The sequence below is a fragment of the Rhagoletis pomonella genome, unplaced genomic scaffold (assembly GCF_013731165.1).
Source record: "Rhagoletis pomonella isolate Grant_MI unplaced genomic scaffold, Rhpom_1.0 Rhpom_scaffold_01024, whole genome shotgun sequence".
NCBI lineage: Eukaryota > Metazoa > Arthropoda > Insecta > Diptera > Tephritidae > Rhagoletis > Rhagoletis pomonella.
Window position 1 is genome coordinate 27834 of NW_023459578.1, and position 21751 is coordinate 49584.

Genomic DNA, 21751 nt, shown 5'->3' on the forward strand with positions numbered 1-21751 from the left:
GCCAGATTGGTTAATAGGCTATTTTTTTTTAAGAGCTTCCACCTGTTAAAAAGTTTCATTTATTTAATATGCGGGAACGACTGAATGGATTTGCATGAAAATTTGCACACAGATAGCTTATGACCCAGATTGGAAAATAGGCTACTTTTCTTAAGAGTTGCCACCTGTTAAAAAAGTTTCATTAAATTAATACGCGGAAATGACTGAATGGATTTGCATGAAAATTTGCACACAGATAGCTTATGGCCCAGATTGGAAAATAGGCTACTTTTCTTAAGAGTTGCCACCTGTTAAAAAAGTTTCATTAAATTAATACGCGGAAATGACTGAATGGATTTGCATGAAACTTTGCAAGCAGATAGCTTATGACCTACAGTGGAAAATAGGCTAATTTTTTGGAAGAGCTGCCACCTGTTAAAAAAGTTTAATTAAATTAATACGCGGAAACGACTAAACGGATTTGCATGAAATTTTGCACATAGATAGCTTATGACCTAGGTTAGAAAGTAGGCTACTTTTTTAAGAGTTGTCACCTGTTAGAAATGTTTAATTTAATTAATACGCGGAAATGAGTGAACTGATTTGCATGGAAGTTTTCACACAGATAGCTTATGAGCTAGGTTGAAAAATAGGCCACTGTTTTAAGAGTTACCACCTGCCAAAAAAGGTTAATTCAATTAATACGTGGAAAAGACTGAACGGTTTTGCATCAAATTTTGCAAGCAGATAGCTTATGACCTACAGTGGAAAATAGGCAAATTTTTTGGAAGAGTTGCCACCTGTTAAAAAAAGTTTTAATTAAATTAATACGCGGAAACGACTGAACAGATTTGCATGACATTTCGCACAGAGATAGCTTATGACCTATGTTGGAAAATAGGCTACCATTTTAAGAGTTATCACGTATTAGGAAACTTTAATTAAATTAATACGTGGAAATGACTGAAATAATTTGCATGAAAGTATGCACACAGATAGCTTATGACCTAGACTGGAAAATAGGCTACTTTTTTAAGAATTGCCTCCTGTTTGAAAATTAAATTTTGCTCAAAGATATTTTATGACCTGGATTGAAAAATAGGCTACTTCCTTAACCGGTTTTCCGATCAGAACGGAATTTAGTACACTTACTACGGATTTCGGAAGGATGGTCTTAGACTGAAAGTAAGTCCGATAACTCAAGGCCCCTCCCATACAAATTGGAATTTTCATATTACATACATATCTCTGTATGTAACTGAAACTTGGTATAGTGATATGTATGTGAAATCAATGTTGGCATTAATCGATTGATGTTTTAATTAGTTAGTTAAATCGATTAAATTCAATCTGATTACAGTTAATCATGATTAATTTTAATCCGACTAAACAGTTAACCGTAACCTCGATTAAAAAATTAATTTTTAATCATTAACTCTTAGTTTGATCAAGTAGGTTTGGTGATTAAGTTATGCTGGAATTTTCCTGTGCACACAAAGCAATTAATCCAGTATGGCTAAGTCAGGTTTCCTCATCAATCTAAGCAATTTGGTGTGCATTTTCATTAAGATATATGTATACCAACAAACGTTTTACAAACTAGGTTTGTAAAAGTTCCCAGTTTATGTATTACTAATAACAATAATTATTATTTTTTTATATTACATGCTTTTTATAAGCGTAAAACAAAAAATAATTACTATAACTGGTGTTTGGTTTCAAACTCGGACAAACTAGACAAATTAATCAGATTTTATTTTTAATTGGATTAACGATTAATGTTTTAAATTAATTAAACGTAATCGCAGCCAGCGATTAACGATTAAAAAAATGTTATCATTAATCGTACAGTTGATTACGACTAATTAATTTTAATCGTCAAAGGCGATTAACATTTTAATCGTTAATTTTTAATCGTTAATCAGATTAACAGTTTGCCAACACTGTGTGAAATCATGTTCATATTCACGGAGAAAAATGGACGTTTTTGGAAAAGAGGCGTAGCACCTCCCATACTGACTGAAAGTTTCATATTGCATATCTCTTCAAATGTTTGGGGTAAAGCACTCTAGCTTGGTATGGAAATACATATGTATGCATGTATGTATGTGAAACTAATACCATACTCATGGAGAAAAATGAGAGTTATTGGAAAAGGTGGTGTGGCAACTCCCAAGCAAATTGATTTTTCTATGCTGCATATCTCTGCAGGTGTTTATTGCAGAGGACTGGAACTTGGCACCGAAATGTGTATACAAAATTAATTCCATACTCATAGAGAAGAATTTGTGTTATTCGAAAAGGGGACATGGTACCTCCCGTACAAATTTATTGTTTTATACTGCATATCTCCAGAGATGTTCATGGTAAAGTACTGGGACTTGGTACTAGGGTATGTAAAATCAATTCTAAATTCATGGAAGAAGATTGGGTTATAAGCAAAATGGGCGTGGCACTTCCTGTACAAATTGACTTTTTCTTGCCACATATCCCTGGAAGTGTTTGTGGAAGACAGAATCAATTGCATTAAATGGAAAAGGGAGAGCCGGGTTCGACAATATAATCTAAAGCTCTCTTGAGGAATTTGCTACAGTAATGAGAAGTGGTATTTTATCAAGGCCAGGTTACCAAATTTGAGTTGGAAATATTAGAACTCGCCGTGGCACCTCCAAGAAGGTTTCACGTTCACGCGTCGTATACCTGGAAACCTTTTAAGGTAAACTTAGAGGGAGGAGAGAGGAGATTTTATAATTTCATAGTTTTAAACGGCCTAAATACCTTAACTCTAACATCATTAAATTATTTTTCCTATTTGTATAAAAGTGAAACCCGCGGGTATAAGCTAGTATCTCCATATTTTTATATTTACGCGTACATATTTACATTTATTTATGTACAAGTCTACTAAATCTTATTACTTATAAAGCGATTTTTAATCTTCGTTGCTTAGCACACATTTTTTCAATAACTTCTTGTGCTGTAATCGGCACATCATTATGTACCGCTAACATCGTTAAACCATTTAGCCGCTCCTTAATTGTATAAAAAGAAGGGACAAATAAGATAGCATATTCAACAATTGAGTAGTCCACTTGCAAAGTGCGCTATTAAATTTTTTCGATTTTTAGTTTTTGGTGGGTTTCATCAGAGAATGTTAATTTAATGAGAAGGCGCAAATGTTAAGTAACATTTTTTCAAGTACTAATTAGAAGATCTGAGATGCGAGAGTTCACCACTGAGATCAAGGAGTTCGCCACACCAATTTTAACTACCATATTCTATGGTGAAGTGAGAGGTTTGTGGCAAATTTACATAAATTAGCTGCCGTTGGTGATATATATTTGCAAATTTACGCCGTCAGCTTATGAGTACTGTGGCGTTTGCTGCAAAAATGCAGCTTGGTTTTTTGCAATTTTTTGCGCTGATTCAAAAACCAGTGGATAGGGTGATATTTTTTTATTAATAAAATCTTATTTTCATTATTGTTTATTAAAACATATATCGCTAGCTTAGAGTGAAAAGTTGCTAAGTCCTATTTTAGAAATGTTACAGGAGAGGAAACAAATAAATTCTTATAGCCAATTTCTTCAAGCATTTCGCAAAACTTTGAATACAACATTTTGGCTGTTTAAAGGAAAGCAAAACATCATATAGGGATTCGAACTGTATTCAAAGATTTCATGCTATGTATTTTGGGATTATCGGATTTTCGGTGCTTCTTTTGGACTTTTGGAAAATTTTCCTTTCATTGAATTTAAACGAGAATAAATAATACGAAATACCTCCATCCTTTTCGATACAATACATTTTTAATTTCTCTAGCCTCCTGTATCAAAATATGAGTTTTCATAAAAAGTGGACTTGGAAACTTTTCAATCTAAGCTAGCGAAATGGACATAAGTACGTATATAAGTATTTTTGCATAAGCAAATCCATCACAGTGATGCCAGACATTCTCTGTTAAAAATCCCACGAAAATGGGGAAAAAATCCCTCAATTACCCACATCTTGAAAATTTATCCCACAAAATTCCCAACGAATTTAAACATATACATGTTTCAGTAGTAAAGAAGTAAAATTCATATAAAATAATAATAATAGTTTGGCGCTTACACATATGTGCTTTTCCTCCAATTTGTGGCGGTCCCCTTGATGTGGTCACACAAAGGGGAGGGACCTACAGTTTTACGCCGACTCCGAATGGCGAGTGTATTTTTATGAGAAGCTGTTTTTCATGGCAGGAATACACTCGGAGGTTTGCCATTGCCTGCCGAGGGCCGACCGCTGTTAAGAAAAAACCCCTTTTCCTGCATTTTTTTCACTCATTCAATTTTTCACTTTCATTTTTTTGCTCACTCACGCTTTAACGTAAGAAAATTTTCGAAATTATCCTTATATTTTTTAACAATTATATACCATTTCACTCCACATCACATCTTCAGAACGATGAATTAAGTCGAATGTCGAATATTCGTGAATTTTGATCAATTATGCAACAATAACTGCGTCAAAAGAAAATCCCTTATTTATATGAAATGTCCCTTTTTCCCTTTTAATAATTTTTGATGCAAAATATCCCTCAAATAGGGAAATCTCCCTCAATCTGGTACCACTGATCCATCATTCATTTATAGCTACATATGAGTAGCAAAGTGCGCTATGTAAATTTTTTCGATTTTTATCTTTTGGTAGGTAACGTACCAGTATTTAAAGTAGTTTCATGTCCACTAAAAACCCAGTGCAAAATCTTTTTTTATTCTGAAAAAATAGCATCAAATATTAACTACTCTTACAAAAGTCGTTATCATATTTATTTATACACTGAAAACTGATTTGGGTTGCATGGATTGTTAATGTTATGTTATTTTACGTTGTGCTATGTTATAATGTTATTAAGCTGTTATTTATCTGAATTTTCAGGTAATAAAAACAAGATTCAATTCAGATGTTATTTGTTGTCATAGTCGTTCTTTTTTTTAATTTATAGCTTACTATCATAAGATCACATAACGCTGTTGGCAAGTGGACTATTCATATATAATTAGAATTTTTTTTTGCAACAAAGTAAAAGGTAAGTAATTTGCGATTCATAATTCAAGTGTTTGGTAAAAAAAAATATATATCATCTGCTTTTTGTAAAATAGTCCTAAATATTAAATTAGGCGAGAGCTTAATCTATCTATGGGCCACACTAAAAGCTCCCTTCCATATAAAAACAAACGTTGTCCCACCCGTGACAGAGGAGTTTCGGATTTTTTTTTTATAATAAAGCAATAATTTTTGTTGTAGTTTTTACTTTGTTTGTATTTGAGGTTCTTTGTTTTATTATAAGACACCAAGTTCACACAGAAAAGTGAAAGAAATTCGCAGAGTTTCCGTAAAATATATCTGCTCCAAAAAGCAGGTTCTTTTTTTCTTGCCCGACCCGTAACAGAAGAAATGACACAGATTTTTTTCATATACAAGTAAGCTGGAATTTTCTTCGTATTTTGTAATAACTCATAAAATAGTCGATTAGGTGTAGCTTTATCAAAATGTAGAATTGTTGAGTACTATTACTTAAATTTAAACCAGAAAGGAGAATTTTTCTGTATAAATGTCGCACCCGTGACGGTGGAATCGCCCATATCATATATGTAATAGGGATGTGCAGTAAATCAATTGAAAGAAAAAGCTGATTAATAGAAACATAATTATGTAATTTATCAAAGAATAATAATTTTTGATTAATCAAAGTTAATAATTTATCGATTATTTATATGTTATTAAATCAGAATCGAATTAATTTTATTAATCAGAAAACTGATTAATTATAAAGCTGAATAATTGCTGATATATATTGTTTTATTTAAAAATAGGATAAAAAAATTATAAGTGGCAGATATCTCCACAAGCAAATATGAACAAATAAAATTCAAAATTAAAATACATATGATTGAAAAATAAAAGTGTATATGTACATACATACGCCCATGCATAAGTACCTATGTCTGCACATATTAACAACGCGCATGCGTGCATATGTATGCAAATGCGCATAATCATAAATAATTAATCACTTCTAATCACTTAACAAAAATCTACAAATATCAAAACGAAATACTTCTGCACATACATACAAATACTACAACTAGAAACATACAGACGCCACGTTTACTTTTCCCCGAACTCCCGCCTCTAACGAGCATGAAATTCATTCATAAAAGCAAAAACTTCCATTCAAAACTCGCGCGCACCTCGCACACTTGCCCCGCTACAAACATGAGCCGTCCACAAGTTGATTTTCGTCGCGGCGTTCACAAAATCTAAAAATCTCAAATTTTGTCAACCACCGCGCCGATCGGAAAAGTCGCAACAGTGTACAAAATCCCCCTTCCCTTCGCGCACTTCAGTTATCATAACAAAATATTTTTTCTGCGCGTTACAGAAAACGGGCAACAATGCCGACAAGTGCGCAGAATCCCTTCACATTCGTTTCCCCCGCCTTGCCCAGAATTCTTCCTCTTCTTCAACTATTTCACAATGCGCAGAAAAGCCAAAAAATCAATTTTGATCACAAATTAATATTTTATTTCATTTTATAAGTATATAAAAAACCAGCGCATCTAGTCGGACTCGAACTCATACCGTATCGGTAAAGCATCACCATCGCTTCGCCTCTACCAACTATGCTACAGCACATCTTGAATGATGGGCATCTTACAAGCTACATGTACCCTTCAAAATGCAACTATGAATTCAAATATTTTTTCTTTTTTGTTGACATATCTACATCTACGTACCAAAGGATATATGTGCGTACTTGTAATTTTTGCTTATACGAACACACGAAATTGACAAAAAAAAACCTACCAAAACCTATCAAAATTTTATCAAAAATCAGGTTTTCTTTTATAATTTTTTTTATTAATATGCCTTTATTTAATCATAAGTATGTTATGAACCATAATCAAAAGAATTAAACTCATTATAATGATATGAAAAAAGTGCAAATAAACCATTTTAAAAATTTTAAATTACATAAGAAGAACAGAAAAAAATATATAAAAAACTTAAATTATGGGATTTAAAAAATCCCGAAATAAAAAAAGAGTTTATTTATTTAAAAAGTTTATTCAATATAATTTTACTAAATGTTATTTCATTTTATTACTATTTTTTAATTTAATTTAATTTAATTTTATTAGTTTATTTGTTTTATTTTATTTTACTAGTTTATTTAATTTAATTTGATAATTTTATTTTATTAGTTTAATTTAATATCATTATTTTATTTTATTAGTTTATCTAATTTAATTTGATTATTTCATATTGTTAGTTAATTTTATTTTTTATTTTTTTTTTATTTAATTATTCTATTTTATGTTATTCGTTTATTTTACCTTATTATATTTTATTTAATTTGATTTTTTTATATCATAAAAATGTGCAGTTCATAGTTATAAACAGGGACGGAAAATAATCATAATTTCTTAAATTTTAACCAAAAAATCAACAAGTTATAATCGACATATTTTCTACTGGAATTTGTAATGTTTTATTTTTCGAGTTCAACCAATAAAGATTTCATAGATTTCCCTCGAAATAAAAATTTTTAATAAACGATTTTTATTTTTTTGATAAAAAATAGTGGTTATTTTATGATTTTTATTTTTTCACTTAAGAGTAATGATTATTCAAAAAACTCAAAATATCATTTTCTGAGGTAGCGACACTTTAATAAAAGGAATAAGTCCCGAAATTTTTAATAATAATTACCTATAACTAATTATTATTTTTAAGCAAAAAAAAATAAAGTAATGATTAAATGAATGAATAAAAGGCTTGATGCCAGGAGTTTCCAGTCAGAAACTCTGATCTTTGCCACAAATGTACAATCATATATTTTTTTAATTAATTTAATTTTTTTTTAATATTTACATGAAGTGTTAATTGAAAAGTGTGTGACTTTTCAATTAACACTTCAAAATTCACTTTTCATAAAACGACAACCGCGCGCTTACAAGATTTTTTCGTTTTGACAACTTTGGACGTTAGTTGACTTCCCCATTTTTTTACAATTTTTGCGCATTTCTACTTTTAACAAAATCTAGAAATAGCCCAATTACATTTTTGGTATTTTTTTACCATTTCTCCGCTTTTCTTATAAAAATCTAAAAATAGCCAATTTTCATTTTAGCCTAACGGTATATCGCAAGAGCAAAGCAAAAAGGTGAAAAATTTCATCTCTTTCTGTGGTAAAAAATTTAGTTTGGTGAACTCTCGCATCAAATATTTATTTTGGTGAACTCCCGGTTCTCTAACCTTTCAGAATTTAGTAGTACTAAAAAAATTTAACATTAATATTTTCTCCTTCTCATTACATTAACATTCTCTGGTTTCATATCCACTAACAGCAGAATGAAAAATGTTTCTATATTCTGAAATGTTAACTACTCTTGCAAAAGTCGCTATAATATTTATTTATACACTTTCAAAAGTCTCCTCTTCGTATGAACTTAAAAAACTTCAAGAAAACGTGGTAGTTTCGGTGCCTAATGGAAGAGGTCGCAAAAAAGAAGCAAACCAATCTTCCTGAAGGAGAGAACGCGAAAAGCTAAAAAAGCTAGCTATGTAAAAGATACTGGAATTTTTTTTTTAATGTTACTAGGCTCTTGTTTATCAAAATTTTCAGGTAATAAAAAAGTTCGGATGGTACTTGTTGTCGGAGACGTTTTTTTTAATTTATGGCCTACTTTTATAAAATCACATAACGCTGTTTGCAAGTGGACTTCTCAATTGTAAAGCACAATGTACATATCAATATTTTAATTACCTGTCCAGTAGAGATACGTAGATAAGTTTTTAACCTCTTTAGAGTTGAAAAGGTGCGTTATGCTGTTGAAGTGGAAACGGGGAGAGTGGCACAAATTTTTAGCAACTTGTATAAGTTATTGAATGACGTTTTATCGCAGTTCTGTAGTGCATCAAGTGCAGTTTTTGGCGAAAGATTCTGCCGCTTTAAGAACGTTCTCCATAAATTAGTTTCGGCTACTATATTTGAGCTTTCAATAAGTGGTTCATAAAACTCAGCAAGCTTAAATATATTTGTGTCATTTTCTTCACTCTGGTCTGTTGAAAAAATCGAAGCGAAACGAATCGAGTATCTATTTCCATTATTATATGATCAATAAATGGATAAAAAACAGAAATCTTGAAATAATCAGCTAAGTTACATGCTTGCAGATTTTGACTAGATTTGTATCGGTTCTTTTTGATTTCAATATCCATGTCGTTTGCATATTTTTCACAAGTTCTGAACAATTTTTCAAAGTAATGTTCGCGGGAACGAATACGTCGTAGCTGCGCCACTAAGTCATTTGCCAAATCCACTACAAGCGCTACATCTATCTGTATTTGTCGGAGTTTATTACACAAAGGCAGAATGTAGGAGAACATATCGCCTATTATATTAATGGTTATAATGAATTCGAAGTCCAAGCTTCGTTGGAATATAATTGCATCAGTTGATGATCCGTCATTCCATTCGCCTAAGTCACCCAACGCAGCATGTACAAAAGGCATTAGAGAAATGAAGTCTGATACCGCATTATATTTTGATGTCCACCTAGTAACGCTTAATATCTTAAGACTTTTAACGCTTGGTGCTATATCTGCTGCTTCCAAGCAGCTTAAAATAACTGATTTCCTCTTCGGTGTATTAAAAAATGTGTACAACTTTTCCACGATGGCTAAAGTATGTCTTATTGGCGGTATTACACTAGCTTTGGATATGGCCAAATTAAGTACGTGTGCTGAGCAATGCACATAGCAAGCAAAAGGATACTCCTCTTGAACGTATTTTTGGACGCCGTTAAACTGGCCTGACATATTCTTTGCCCCATCATAATCTTGACCAAAAAGATATTGACAATCGATATTACATTCTTTTAGTGTATTTAGAATTATCAAAGCTAAATCTTTTCCACGAAGCGATTTCGCCACAACAAAACGAAGGAAGTCTTCTCTCAAACTTATTTCCCCTCCATGAGTCTCATCAACATACCGGAGACAGATCGAGACCTAAAGTATTCAAATAACATTATTTATATTAAACACATTCCTAGTTGTCTACACTATCCTTTTAACCGTCTCATGATCATGATATAATAGTCAAAAAGGACATTATCAGAGTTATCTAATTCAGCTTTAATATACACTCACTCATTTATATCTGCGTACACCTTTGCGCAGATATAAGTGAGTGAGCTTATGTAAAAACATATAATATGAATTACCTGCTCAACTGTTGATATACCTGTAGTTTCATCTGCTAAAATTGAGAAGCACTGAGCTTTGTTGACTCGACTAACAACCTTTTTTAAAATAATTTCATCGCAACATAGAATAATTTCATTTTGGATGCTGCTAGAAATATATTTATCATTTCCTGTGGGATTATCTAAAACTTTCCTCGGCGCTTCATCGCCTAAGGCTCTGAAAGCTAAAATTGCTACTACCCTACTTTTAAGGTTATTTTATTATTATTTTTGAGCAAGAAATTATAATTCAACACCAAAGTCACCTTTATTGCATGAAACGAAATCGGAGGCCACGTTAATGTCGCCAATGTCACGGTGACCTCTTAAAGACATCTCTGCCCGCCCTAAGTAAATTATAGCCTCAATCATAGGAGTTATTCTGCGTCGATTCTCTAAGATCTGCTCTCTTCTCTTAACATCTATTTTATTAACAAGAGAATTCACTGTATTTCTCATTTGCATTTTAAACGAATTGGCATCGACTACAGCATTTACGTGATATATCTTTTTCTCGTGTTCTCTTAACGACTAATAGTACCAGAAATTTAGTGCTTTTCATTTATGGTAAACAAGTTACTTACCTCATGCGCTTTTTTCCAATTATCAAACTTTGATACAACGAAATTTCCGAAATTGATGCCAAGATCTCCTTCAGACCTTGCAAATGCCACACAGAATTTGCAATAAGCTCCTTTATCCACTCCTGAATAAGCAAGCCAATTATATTGAAACTTTAATCCACGTTTGACATGTTTTTCCAAAACGGGAAACACGATGCGCTGGTCGGGCGACCACAATTTGTCTAAAATATCTATTTTATCTTGAGTCGACAGATGAGGCCGTTTTACCACAAACACACTGATATTATTGCCGCTTTCTTTCCTGCTTGTCGATGCTTCACAACTCCCACAAACTGTACGCTCCACTTCATTACAAATCTCCGATATTTCACTTTCCATTATTAAACTTTTTTTCGTATTCACGTTTAAAATAACTTCTAATATCCATTTTAACAATTATTTTAAACTTCTTACGCACTTAACTTTTTTCGAGAGCAACAATGCTCATACGCACTTACCGAAACTTTGCAATTAAAATTTGACAAGTTTTAACAGCTGATACAGACATAGACTACATCAGGGATGGAATTCCAAAATTTCAAAATGTGCGTAATGGACTGCAAAAATAGGCATTTTAAGAACCGCATATGTATTTTTATAAATATTATTTTTAATGTACTTCATTGAATTATTAGAGTAAAATCATAGTAAAATAACACAATATACAAGCTGTACTTGTCTTTAAAAAAAGGACATAAAATAACTTAAAAAAAAAAACACAATATTCCAATTACGAAGGGAAAAAACACTGAAATATAGCTATTCGGACCTACATACATACTTATGTACGAAATAATAGTGCGATTCATAAAACGGCAAAGTGGCGTTAGAGATAAAGAAAATTTTTTACAATTATATTTCGATGCAGGCTTAACTGATATACTTTTTTTTTTGAAGCATTCGAAGGCAATAAAAAACATGTGTCTCGCGACTTTGACTTTCCAATGATTGTCAGCTCAAATAATATGGCAATGTAGCAATTTTGTCGCAAGAAAGTTTCCATACAAAAATAATCAGCTGTGTCGCAAGGTGGCAAATTTTGCAACAAATGCGACATTTGCAACAACTTTGCGACGTTTCATGAATCCCACTAATAGTAGTGTGACATTTTGACTTATTCTTCTTTACATCGAATAATTTTTATTAATTTTATATAATGGGCCTTATTTTAATTTATAAGTGAATTTAATTTTAACTTTTCGAATCTATGAGTAATATATGATTGTTTGTTATATACTGGCTAAATTTCTATAATTTATGATTGTGCCAAAACTGAATGAATTGTGCCAAAAAGGCCCTTGTGAATGAAAATGCCAAAAATGGCACTATTGTGACTACTTTTCCAGCACTGGATTATATGATACGAGACTCAGCATCCAGCCAATCAGAGCATCCCGTGATTTTGTGCTCTAATTTGGCAGCACTAACACACCATGGGGAGCTAAGCAAAATGGTGAGATTCCAGTCGCTACGCGAAAAAAGGCACCGTTTTCGATCAAGGGATTTTTAGTTTTGTGTTTACAAAAAATGCTACAAGACCGCGTTTATTATGTAAAAAAAAAAGTTTTTAATCGTGACCTAAGAATTTTATAACGCTAAAACATAGAGAAAATATATATCCAATTTTATAAATTTTGCGCCTTTTGCGTAACCAAAACTGACACCATAAATTCATCAATAAATGCCGTACTTAGCACTATTTTTTGCCAAATTCACACTGGCAGTTTATTATACTAAAATTTAATAGGCCATAAAGTGTGAAATTTTGTTGAATTTTCATAGTTTTTGTACAAAGTTTGAAATTTGAACATGCTTGTTTTTATTAGGTAATCGGCATACTTTTATAAAAAACGTGTTAAAATGTCTCGTAGCTATCTATTTTTTCACCTCTGTGTGCTCTGATTAAATTAATGAGCTTGCTCCTAGTATTTTCAGACCGTGTGAATTCGGATTTTTATGGACGGGAGAGAGAAGGGAGTAGAGTTTTAGCGCATCAATCTCAAACTGGGAAAATTACGGTATTATTTCGGTCTGATATTCTATTGCTACCAGAACCAATGTGTACACATACCTCGAAACCAGTTTTATCACCTGGAAAGCCTAGTGTGTTTCGCAAAAGGTCTGAAAAGACTAATATAGGCTCAATATTCAAATTCATAATCCATCAACCGATAATTTTATATGTGCATTAAAAGATAATTTGTGATCCGCCTGAAATAAAAAAAAATTAAATCAGGATACAATAGTATCGTGTTATTAATTCAAAAGTAAAAAATGTTAGTTCAATGGCGAAGGGGGCGGATCTATCCCCCCAATCCCCCCCCCCCCCCCCCCCCTGGCTACGCCACTGATTACGGTTATCCTTCTTGAAATTTTCAGGCGATGTTATTTATATGGTATATTTTTCGTTATTTTGTCCCATTTATAAGTCTAAATAATTTGTTAGCTGGGAAACCGAATAATGATATCACAAAAATGGATTATGTGTTGGTCAATTGTTCAACTTGATTAAAATTTTGTCAATTCAAATCTGAATATTTTTATTCTCACGCCAATAACTTTTATATTTATATATGGTTTTTTTCATTTATGTCTTATAGTTTTTGTAAATATGTTGGTTTAAGGAAACCCACCATACATTGAGGTAGGTTGTCGATTAGAGAATGATTGGAAAACTAGCAACATTCTTCAATCTCACACGTTAGAGAACGACTCGAAAATCTATCGATAATCATTGCGATCTCAACAAAAATGGGGCACAGTTCTCGACTCGAGAAAATATTAAGCCCCTAATCGAATTCTAATGTTGAGCTCTAATGGGATTCGAATGTGAATTTCAAACTGCTGTTTTGGCTTTATCAAATAAAACGCTTTGTTTGTAAAATTTGTATTAAATGTATTAGCAATAAAATAATAATTCAAAATAGTTATGAATCGTTCATTTGGAATATTGCTTATTTACATGTATTTGAATTTGCGTTGTTTCGAGAACGATTAGAGAATTACCCTAGTTATCTAATGTAGAAATCCAAATTTCTCTAACGTTAGAGACTGTGTTTGCTGTAAAATAAGTAAAACAATTCCTAGCAGTTTTCCTATATAATTTTTAAAATCTAAATCGAAAATCTTTCCATTTTTCGAAACGTGTAATGTATGTAAATGCAGAATTAAATACACAAGGGAACAAAAATGGAAAAAAAACTTTGTTTTGGAAAATGTGAAAGCTGATTTTGATTGACTTTTCTGTGCTGATTACGAATCCGTGAGTATAAAGTTTCCATCAGCTCAAGATTTTGAGAAAAACGAGGTCAACATTCCAAAAAATCGCGTTTTTTGCAATATTTTAGAAGCTCTATCAAAGAAATTAAAGCTAGAAGTCTCGACTACGATCCGTGAAAATACTATCCCTTGGTGGTCACTTATAGTCATTTATGGAACAGCAAAGCCTGATTTTGTGCGAAGTTTGAGTATCCCCCGCAATTAAAAAAAAAGGTGATAGAGCCTTCCACTTAGGCTCAAATTAAGGCTTGAACTTTCGACTACAATCTCTGAACTTTAACCCTAAGGTGTTATAGTTATTTATTTAACAGCAAAAACTGATTTTGGCAAAATGTATTTTTTCTCAATAGCACAGTATTCCAGTATTTTTATATTGTTCAATAAATTACTATTAGTGACCATCAGGTCAAGGTTCAGGAATGGTATTTTCAGGGATTGTAGCAGAGAGTTGTAGCTTTATTTTATGTGGAAGGTTCTATCACCTTTTGTTTTTTTGCAAGACCTTCTAAAATATTGCAAAAACCGCGATTTTTTGACACTTTGACCTCGTTTTTCTCAAAACCGGATTCGTAATCAGCACAAAAATTCTATCAAAAACAGCTTTAACATTTGCCGAAACAAAATCACTGTTTTCCATAAGTTATGAATCAAAGAAAATATAATACCTTTCATTTGATGTATCAATTGTTTATTATAATTATGACTGCTGTTACCCACACCAGTTATAACAGTTCGCAGCTATGATATACATGAATGCATTATCTTTAAATTTTCTCCCACACAGAGACCTTTCGAGCACATCATTGGAAAGATTACCTCCGGTGGGATTGCAGGACATTGAGGAATTGCGTATTGAGAGCGTACACACACTTAAAACAATTCCATCCATTTACAATTTTAAGGTGAATAAGTGGCTTTGCTACTATTTTTCGAGATAACTTTAATTGACTTCCATTCACATGTCTACATATAGAATTTACAGAGAGCTTTCCTGACACACTCCTTTCACTGTTGCGCTTTCGAATTTCCATCGCGCCACGATCCACTTCGTCATGCCGAGCGATTGAAAGAAATCGATAAGTGGCAGCAGCGTTGTTCAAAGAATGTAAATGAAAATGGCAGTTCTAATTGGTTGGGAATGAACACTGAAAGCGGAATCAATGATAGTTTACACAAGATACTTAGAGCAAAAGAGACTGAAAATAACGATGATGGTCAAACTTGGAGTGCTAATGGAGGCGGGATGCGTCCAACACAAGGCAGTGGAGTTTTTTACAGGTAAATTAATCGATGAATAAATCATATCAGTCATTTAATTTTCTCCCGCCCCGTTAAGGCCAGTGTTTCTAGAAAAGTTTTTGATAATCTATAAGTTAACCTGTTTGCTCTCGAAACTCTGGATTCTTTGCTTAGCATTTTTCATAAGTGGTTTCCTTTCTTAAGATGTTACCCTCCAGTTTCTAATATCTAAGCTATAGGCGATATGGAGAATGCATTATTTTGATGAAAACAATAAGCTTATCGTATTCTATAGATCTTGTCCATGAATAATGACTTGACAAAACATATTTAAAATTTTACCTAGAACATATTCTTTTGTTGATAACTTTTCTGTAACAACGGAACTCTCTTTAGAGAATTTAATTCCCTACAAGAAAATTCCCAGAAAAAAGTATTATCTCAAAAGGTTCAATAGTTATACAAGTTTTGATGATAGCACATTTTTTTACATGTAAAAATTTTTCCAAATGGAAGAATTTTCTTCTCAGTTAATAGGTCTTTTTAAGGCCATAACTTTAGGTTAGATATTTTGAATCACACATATACCCAATGGGAAAATGTAATGTATAGTAATTGAAAAAATTATCAGTAAAACAACCCTTTTCACATTCGAAAATGCATTTTTTCCCCAGGGCGATGTCCTAAGAACAGTGGGGCATTCAATTTTGCATTACCTAGTATACAGAAATGAATGTGATTTAATATGCACTTTTGGGACTTTTTGATTACATATTAAACAGCAATTGGATGTACATAAGACTCATAAGAAATACATTCGATTATTTATCACGCATGGAATTCATTACTACTTTTGCCACTGGGTACTTACATATCGTCGTTTAAAGTATAAAACCGCGTATCGTCATTCTGCAAAACCGTGTAACTGACATTGGCTGCCAAAAATTGGATTTTCTCACACAAGCCCTTGGCTCAATCCTTATCCATTCGTCCTGAAATATACTGGCCAGAAATGGGATTGCTTTATAAAAAAGAGAACCATTTTGAAATATCAGTGTTTTTACGCTCTAGAAAATAATTTCTACAATTCACATACGTGGTTTTGCATTTTGCTGATACGCGGTTTTGCACTTTAAACGACGATATGTACATGCTTGGCGCGCAATATCTCGTATCTGCCAAATGCAATGCCATGAACGAGGTGGCTGAGAACAAAAAAACAAAAATATTTTCGGAAATTTAATGGTCAATAATTTTAGTAGAGCTTATATTTATTAAGTTCAGTTAGAAAACCATTCAAAAGTTTAGAAGAAAATAAGTTTATTTGCACTTGTTTGAAATTTTCGGACTATCGTATACGTGGTATTGCATTTGGCGACGATTTGTATGCCTTTTTCAGTACCCCTTATGAAAATTCCATAAATTCCGTATACAGTGAATAGGGATGCCAATCCCAGGATCCAGGTGTTTTTGAGGCCCATAAAAGCCCGGGATTTGCTTGCATTAAATAAAACGAGTTTCTAAAGATCTTCTTGGTTTGCCCAATAACATCGCAGTCAAGTCAACAAAGAAAATTTCTGATAAAAATTGTAAAATGGTCGTCTTAGCTGAATTCGATTCAGTCGTCACAATCGAAGCGGTTTTCAAAAATATTAAAAAACTGGCTGGTTTAGCCATTTATATAGAAGACAGACAAAAAGCAATTAGTAGCCGACATAAAGTAAACAATTGTTTTAAGTCATTTGCAATAGATATATCCCCCTTATGGATTTTCAATTATATAGTCTTAAGTTACTAAAAATTGATAATTGGCTCTGTCTATGTTACACCGACCTATGACATTGAGACAGCGCTGGACCTTTTAGAATTGTTTTAGATGAAATTTCCCATAGTTACGGTAATGTCCTCATCATAATTGGTGGTGATTTTAACGCTCGAGTTGGTAGCGAAAGTAGCTGCGATCTCCTTCTAGGGCCAAACTCAATTTTAGAGACCATACGAATATCTTCTGACAAAATAATTAATATTCGGGGCAAAAATGTATATAAATTTATGTCAAGAAATGGGCTTGTTCTATTAAATGGGCGCATACCGGGCGACATACCAGGAAACTTTACCTTTTCCAACAGCAATGGAGAAAGTGCTATAGATTTGATATGGGCAAAAGTAGAGGCTATTCCTCACATCAAAAGGGTCGAAGTGTTATTTGACGTAGTAACCTCAGACGATTTCCCTAGTGATGCAAAAAATAAATCTGGAGGAATTAGGACTATGTTCAAACAGGCCAATTTGCTGAAGAAATTAAGCTTTAAATTGCGCAATTAGCGATACGAAATCAGCTGCTGGATTACCTACAGTGATGGAAAACTTGGTACAATCGTACCTTTATTTAGTTTGAAAGTGCATTCGGTACAAAAACACAATTTTAGGTACATTTGGAACGTAGCCAAATAACTTCTCAGGAAATCAGTTCTTATTTTTATTGACATTTCAGTGCATTTTCTGTTGCGGGCAACTGGTCCAATACCTTCCCTCCTTTGTGAAGGGGCATACAAAGGATACAAAAACGTGGTCAAAGTAACGCAACTGTAGTTGATTTCGCCAGATAGATGGAAAATATTTATTTTTAAACGACAGAACTGGGAGAAAAGTGATTCACCTTTCCTACAACTTAGTTTTGTCTCGCGCTGCACGAAGAGATTCTTTTCATAGCCAAAATTTGTTTAATGTGAGTTCAGAAGTTGATGTGGTATCGACGGGAATTGTTATCCTCCTATTTTCTTTATATAGAAATACATATTTACTTTTTAGGTACATCTATCTACTTTTATATAAATCTTTCCGTACATTAGGTACAATTTTATAATTAAATTTTCCATCCTTGATGGAATATCAGCTGTAAAATAAGGACAGAAACAAACAGCTGATTGCTCTTTGTTCAATAAACATACCTCCAATTAAAAAATTTAACATACCTAGCAGGGTTGCATAGAGAATCTGACACAAATTAATTGCCCATTAATTATTAATTAATAATTTTAATAATTTCAATTTTTGTATGATAAATTGGGTAATTAAAGCTTAAATTGGTGAAACGGTTGTTAATTGCCAATTAGGTGCCTGTTTGAACATAGTCTAAGAGAAAATACAAATAACTAATATTGAAATGGGACGCTACATAGCACCACAATTTATTACATTTCAGAGTGGGGAGGATTGTCTTTCTCAATGCGACATTATTAATGCTTCAGTTTAAACCCAATATTCAAACCTGACAGAATCAATAAAAAGGTCAGCTCAAAAAATAAATATGTTAAAAAACACATCAGGGAAATCATCAAGCCACTTCAAAAATGTCTGGCTTGATCAAGAGTTGCTTAGCAATAAACGTGAGCTGAGAAAGGCACTCAGGCTGTGCAAAAATTCATCGTTTAGTAATGAGCATAAATCGAATTACATATATAAACTTAAAAATAGAGTATAAAAAGTTGCTAAGTAGCTAAAAAAAAACTCATACGATATAACTGTCAAAAACAATGTAAAAAATACAAAAGAGTTTTAGAGTGTCATCTGAGAATGCAACAAAAAGCATCCAATTACAAACCCTATTCCGCTAGTTGAATGGGAACAATTTTATTGCGAAATTTACCCACGGCGTATACTACGAGATCTATCTTTTTTGGAACGTTTGATGAAACACTAGACGTCGAGATGTCGCTCTCAGAAATCAAATTTGCAATCAAAGCCTGCAAAATAACAAAGCTCCAGTTCGGGACATGGTTGGGGGAGAATTTTATAAATGTCTCCCTGATGAAGGCATATACTATTTGCACTCATTATTTAATATTATCCTATCGTATGGAGTCTTGATCACAATCGCTCTTAGTACTGTCTTATAAGAGCGGAGATCCAAATCCATTGAACCACAGAGTTATCGCACTGAGTACTACAATTTCAAAAATTTTTACACAGATTCTTGCGCAGCAATTAACTAATTGGGCTGACGAAAACTATGTAATCCCAGAATCTCAAAACAAATGAAGCTGCATTGACAATACTTTCGTTCTGCAGTCAGCCTTACAGATTCATATGAGGCAAAATAAATCTTCTTTTTTGCCTTATTTATCGATTTTCGCCGAGCGTTCGACGCAATTAATTATGATCTACTGTGGCAGAAACTATATGCAAAAGGCGTGAGTGTCAGCTTTACACACTTGGTAAAATCTCTTAACGAGCGTGCATCGTTTGTGATAAGACAAGAAGATATTACTTCACAAAGCATTGCTGTAATGGAGGGAGTTTTACAAGGGGAAATCTTTAGCCCTCTTTTGTTTTTGCTGTTTATCTCAGATTTTGAAGATGAGCTGCAAAATGAAAGTATAGAGGGAATAAATATCGACGGAAAAACTGACTTACTCCTTCTATTATTTGTGTATGATGCGGTCGCACTCGCCAACTCTCCAGTAAGACTACGTAAAATACAAAAGGCTTTAGATAATTACTGCACAAAGAATTTTTTAAAAGTGAACACTAATAAGACCAAAATTGTACACTTTAGGAAGGGTGGACATCAAAAAATCGACATTGTCAAAACATACAAATATTTTGGTGTTACCTTTTTATGCTCCACGCTGGGGAAAGCGGCTTCCGACGCTGCGATAAAAAGTGGAAACAGCTTTGCAAACACTGCATCGATGTAAGGCTGACCCTTGGGATGGGAGGGTCAAACTCTTTAATAGCGTTGTTTCCGCAACCTGGGGATTGAGATACACGTATCAACTGGAGATTGTTCAGTCGCCATTTTACAAGAAAATTCTTGCTTAACCAAAGAGTATGCCTAATGCACAACTTAGATTAGAGACAGGTACTCTGAAACTCGATTATAAATTATTCAAAATGGGTTGGAAATATATAATCTCTCTACTTCCTTAGACTGGTCTATTATCATTTAAACACAAATGCGCAACCTGAATACAACTAGGTAATACAATTCAACCATTTCCTAAACAAAATTGGTTTATCTCATATATGGGAGACGCTGAGCTCTCATGCCTGGAAAGCTTTAGAGCGACGATCACTGCCTCTTTTAAAATTTTACTAAGCTGTTCCAATCATTCGACGAAAGTGTGGCCCCATATCTTCTCTTTAGGAAAAACTTCTACATGAGTAAAATGATTGCTCAAGTTCGCCTGTCGACGAAGTACAACATAAGGTTTTGTATCAAAGGCTTGGTTTATAAAATATATCCAAATGTTTTATGTACGCAGTGCAATTCAGATAAAATGGAAAGCCTAGAGCATTTGCTCTTCAAGTGCCCAATCTATTATTCTTTTAGGGACTACTACCTGTTTACAGTCATGATGTGTACCTTTATGTTGTTAACTGTTTGCGATTCAGAGCCAACATATTAAATGAATAAATTGTGTAAACTATTGAAACTATTTTTTTTTAATGCTTTGTTAAGTACTTCCACTTTTAATACATTTCCCAATAATTATGTAACTCTCAAACATGTAAACTGAAATGTAACTATTGCAAAGCCTGCTAAAATCATACAGTTTATAAGCAGGGTTAAATAAAATAAATGAATAATCCCGGGATCCCGAAATATTCGAAATATCGAATTGAGAGTAAGAACTTGTTTACGATTTTTGTAATATGCCGTCTTGACTGCAATTAATAAAAAGCTCGAAACTGTACTTTTAAATTGCAGCCTGAGCCTTTTTTGAAGAATATTTAAATGAATGTACTCAAACCCTGTAGGGAAATGAAATAGTGCGGAACTGGTTCGGTTCTAGTGCGTCTGGAACCATGACTAGTACGCGTTAATTCTCTTTTGCATGCTCGCGACTGGCGAATTTAACATTGCGATGTCCTAGGAAGTGTCAATTGTCCCCCGTTGCATCCCTTTGGCTCTAGTTCCGAACCAGTTCTAAATTCGACAGATAAGATCTAGTTCGTTTTGCATCCCTTTTTCTATAGTTCCGAACCAGTTCCAAATTCGGCAGATGAGATCTAGTTCGTTCTGCATCCCCTTTTCTTTAGTTCCAAACCAGTTCCTAATTCGACTGATGAGATCTAGTTCGATCTGCATCCATTTTTTATATGTAGTTCCCAACCTCCTTAGATATATATTTCTAATCAGGCTTGTTGAAACATTTCCCTTTTATATTAAATACGATCGGTTGAAGGAAGGACAATACCATCACAAATGTTTAAACGCATTTATTTAAAACTTATAAACCACATTAGTAGTAGTAGTAGTAGTATTAAACTTAAGTAGTAAGTAAAAAACAAAAGTGCGTTCTGCTTAAAAGTAAAAATATTAGTTCT

The 21751-nt window shown here is 33.0% G+C and overlaps 1 protein-coding gene across 1 annotated transcript; it reads left to right on the forward strand.

The window, feature by feature from the left end:
* Positions 1–3198: 3198 nt before the first annotated feature.
* Positions 3199–15457, forward strand: LOC118751829 (lutropin-choriogonadotropic hormone receptor-like; the record flags this gene model as incomplete). The annotated part of the gene is made up of 4 exons (XM_036486645.1): positions 3199–3274; positions 11798–11873; positions 14964–15081; positions 15153–15457. Coding segments are annotated over exons 1-4 (575 nt in total), but the record flags the coding sequence as incomplete, so codon positions are not given.
* Positions 15458–21751: the final 6294 nt, after the last annotated feature.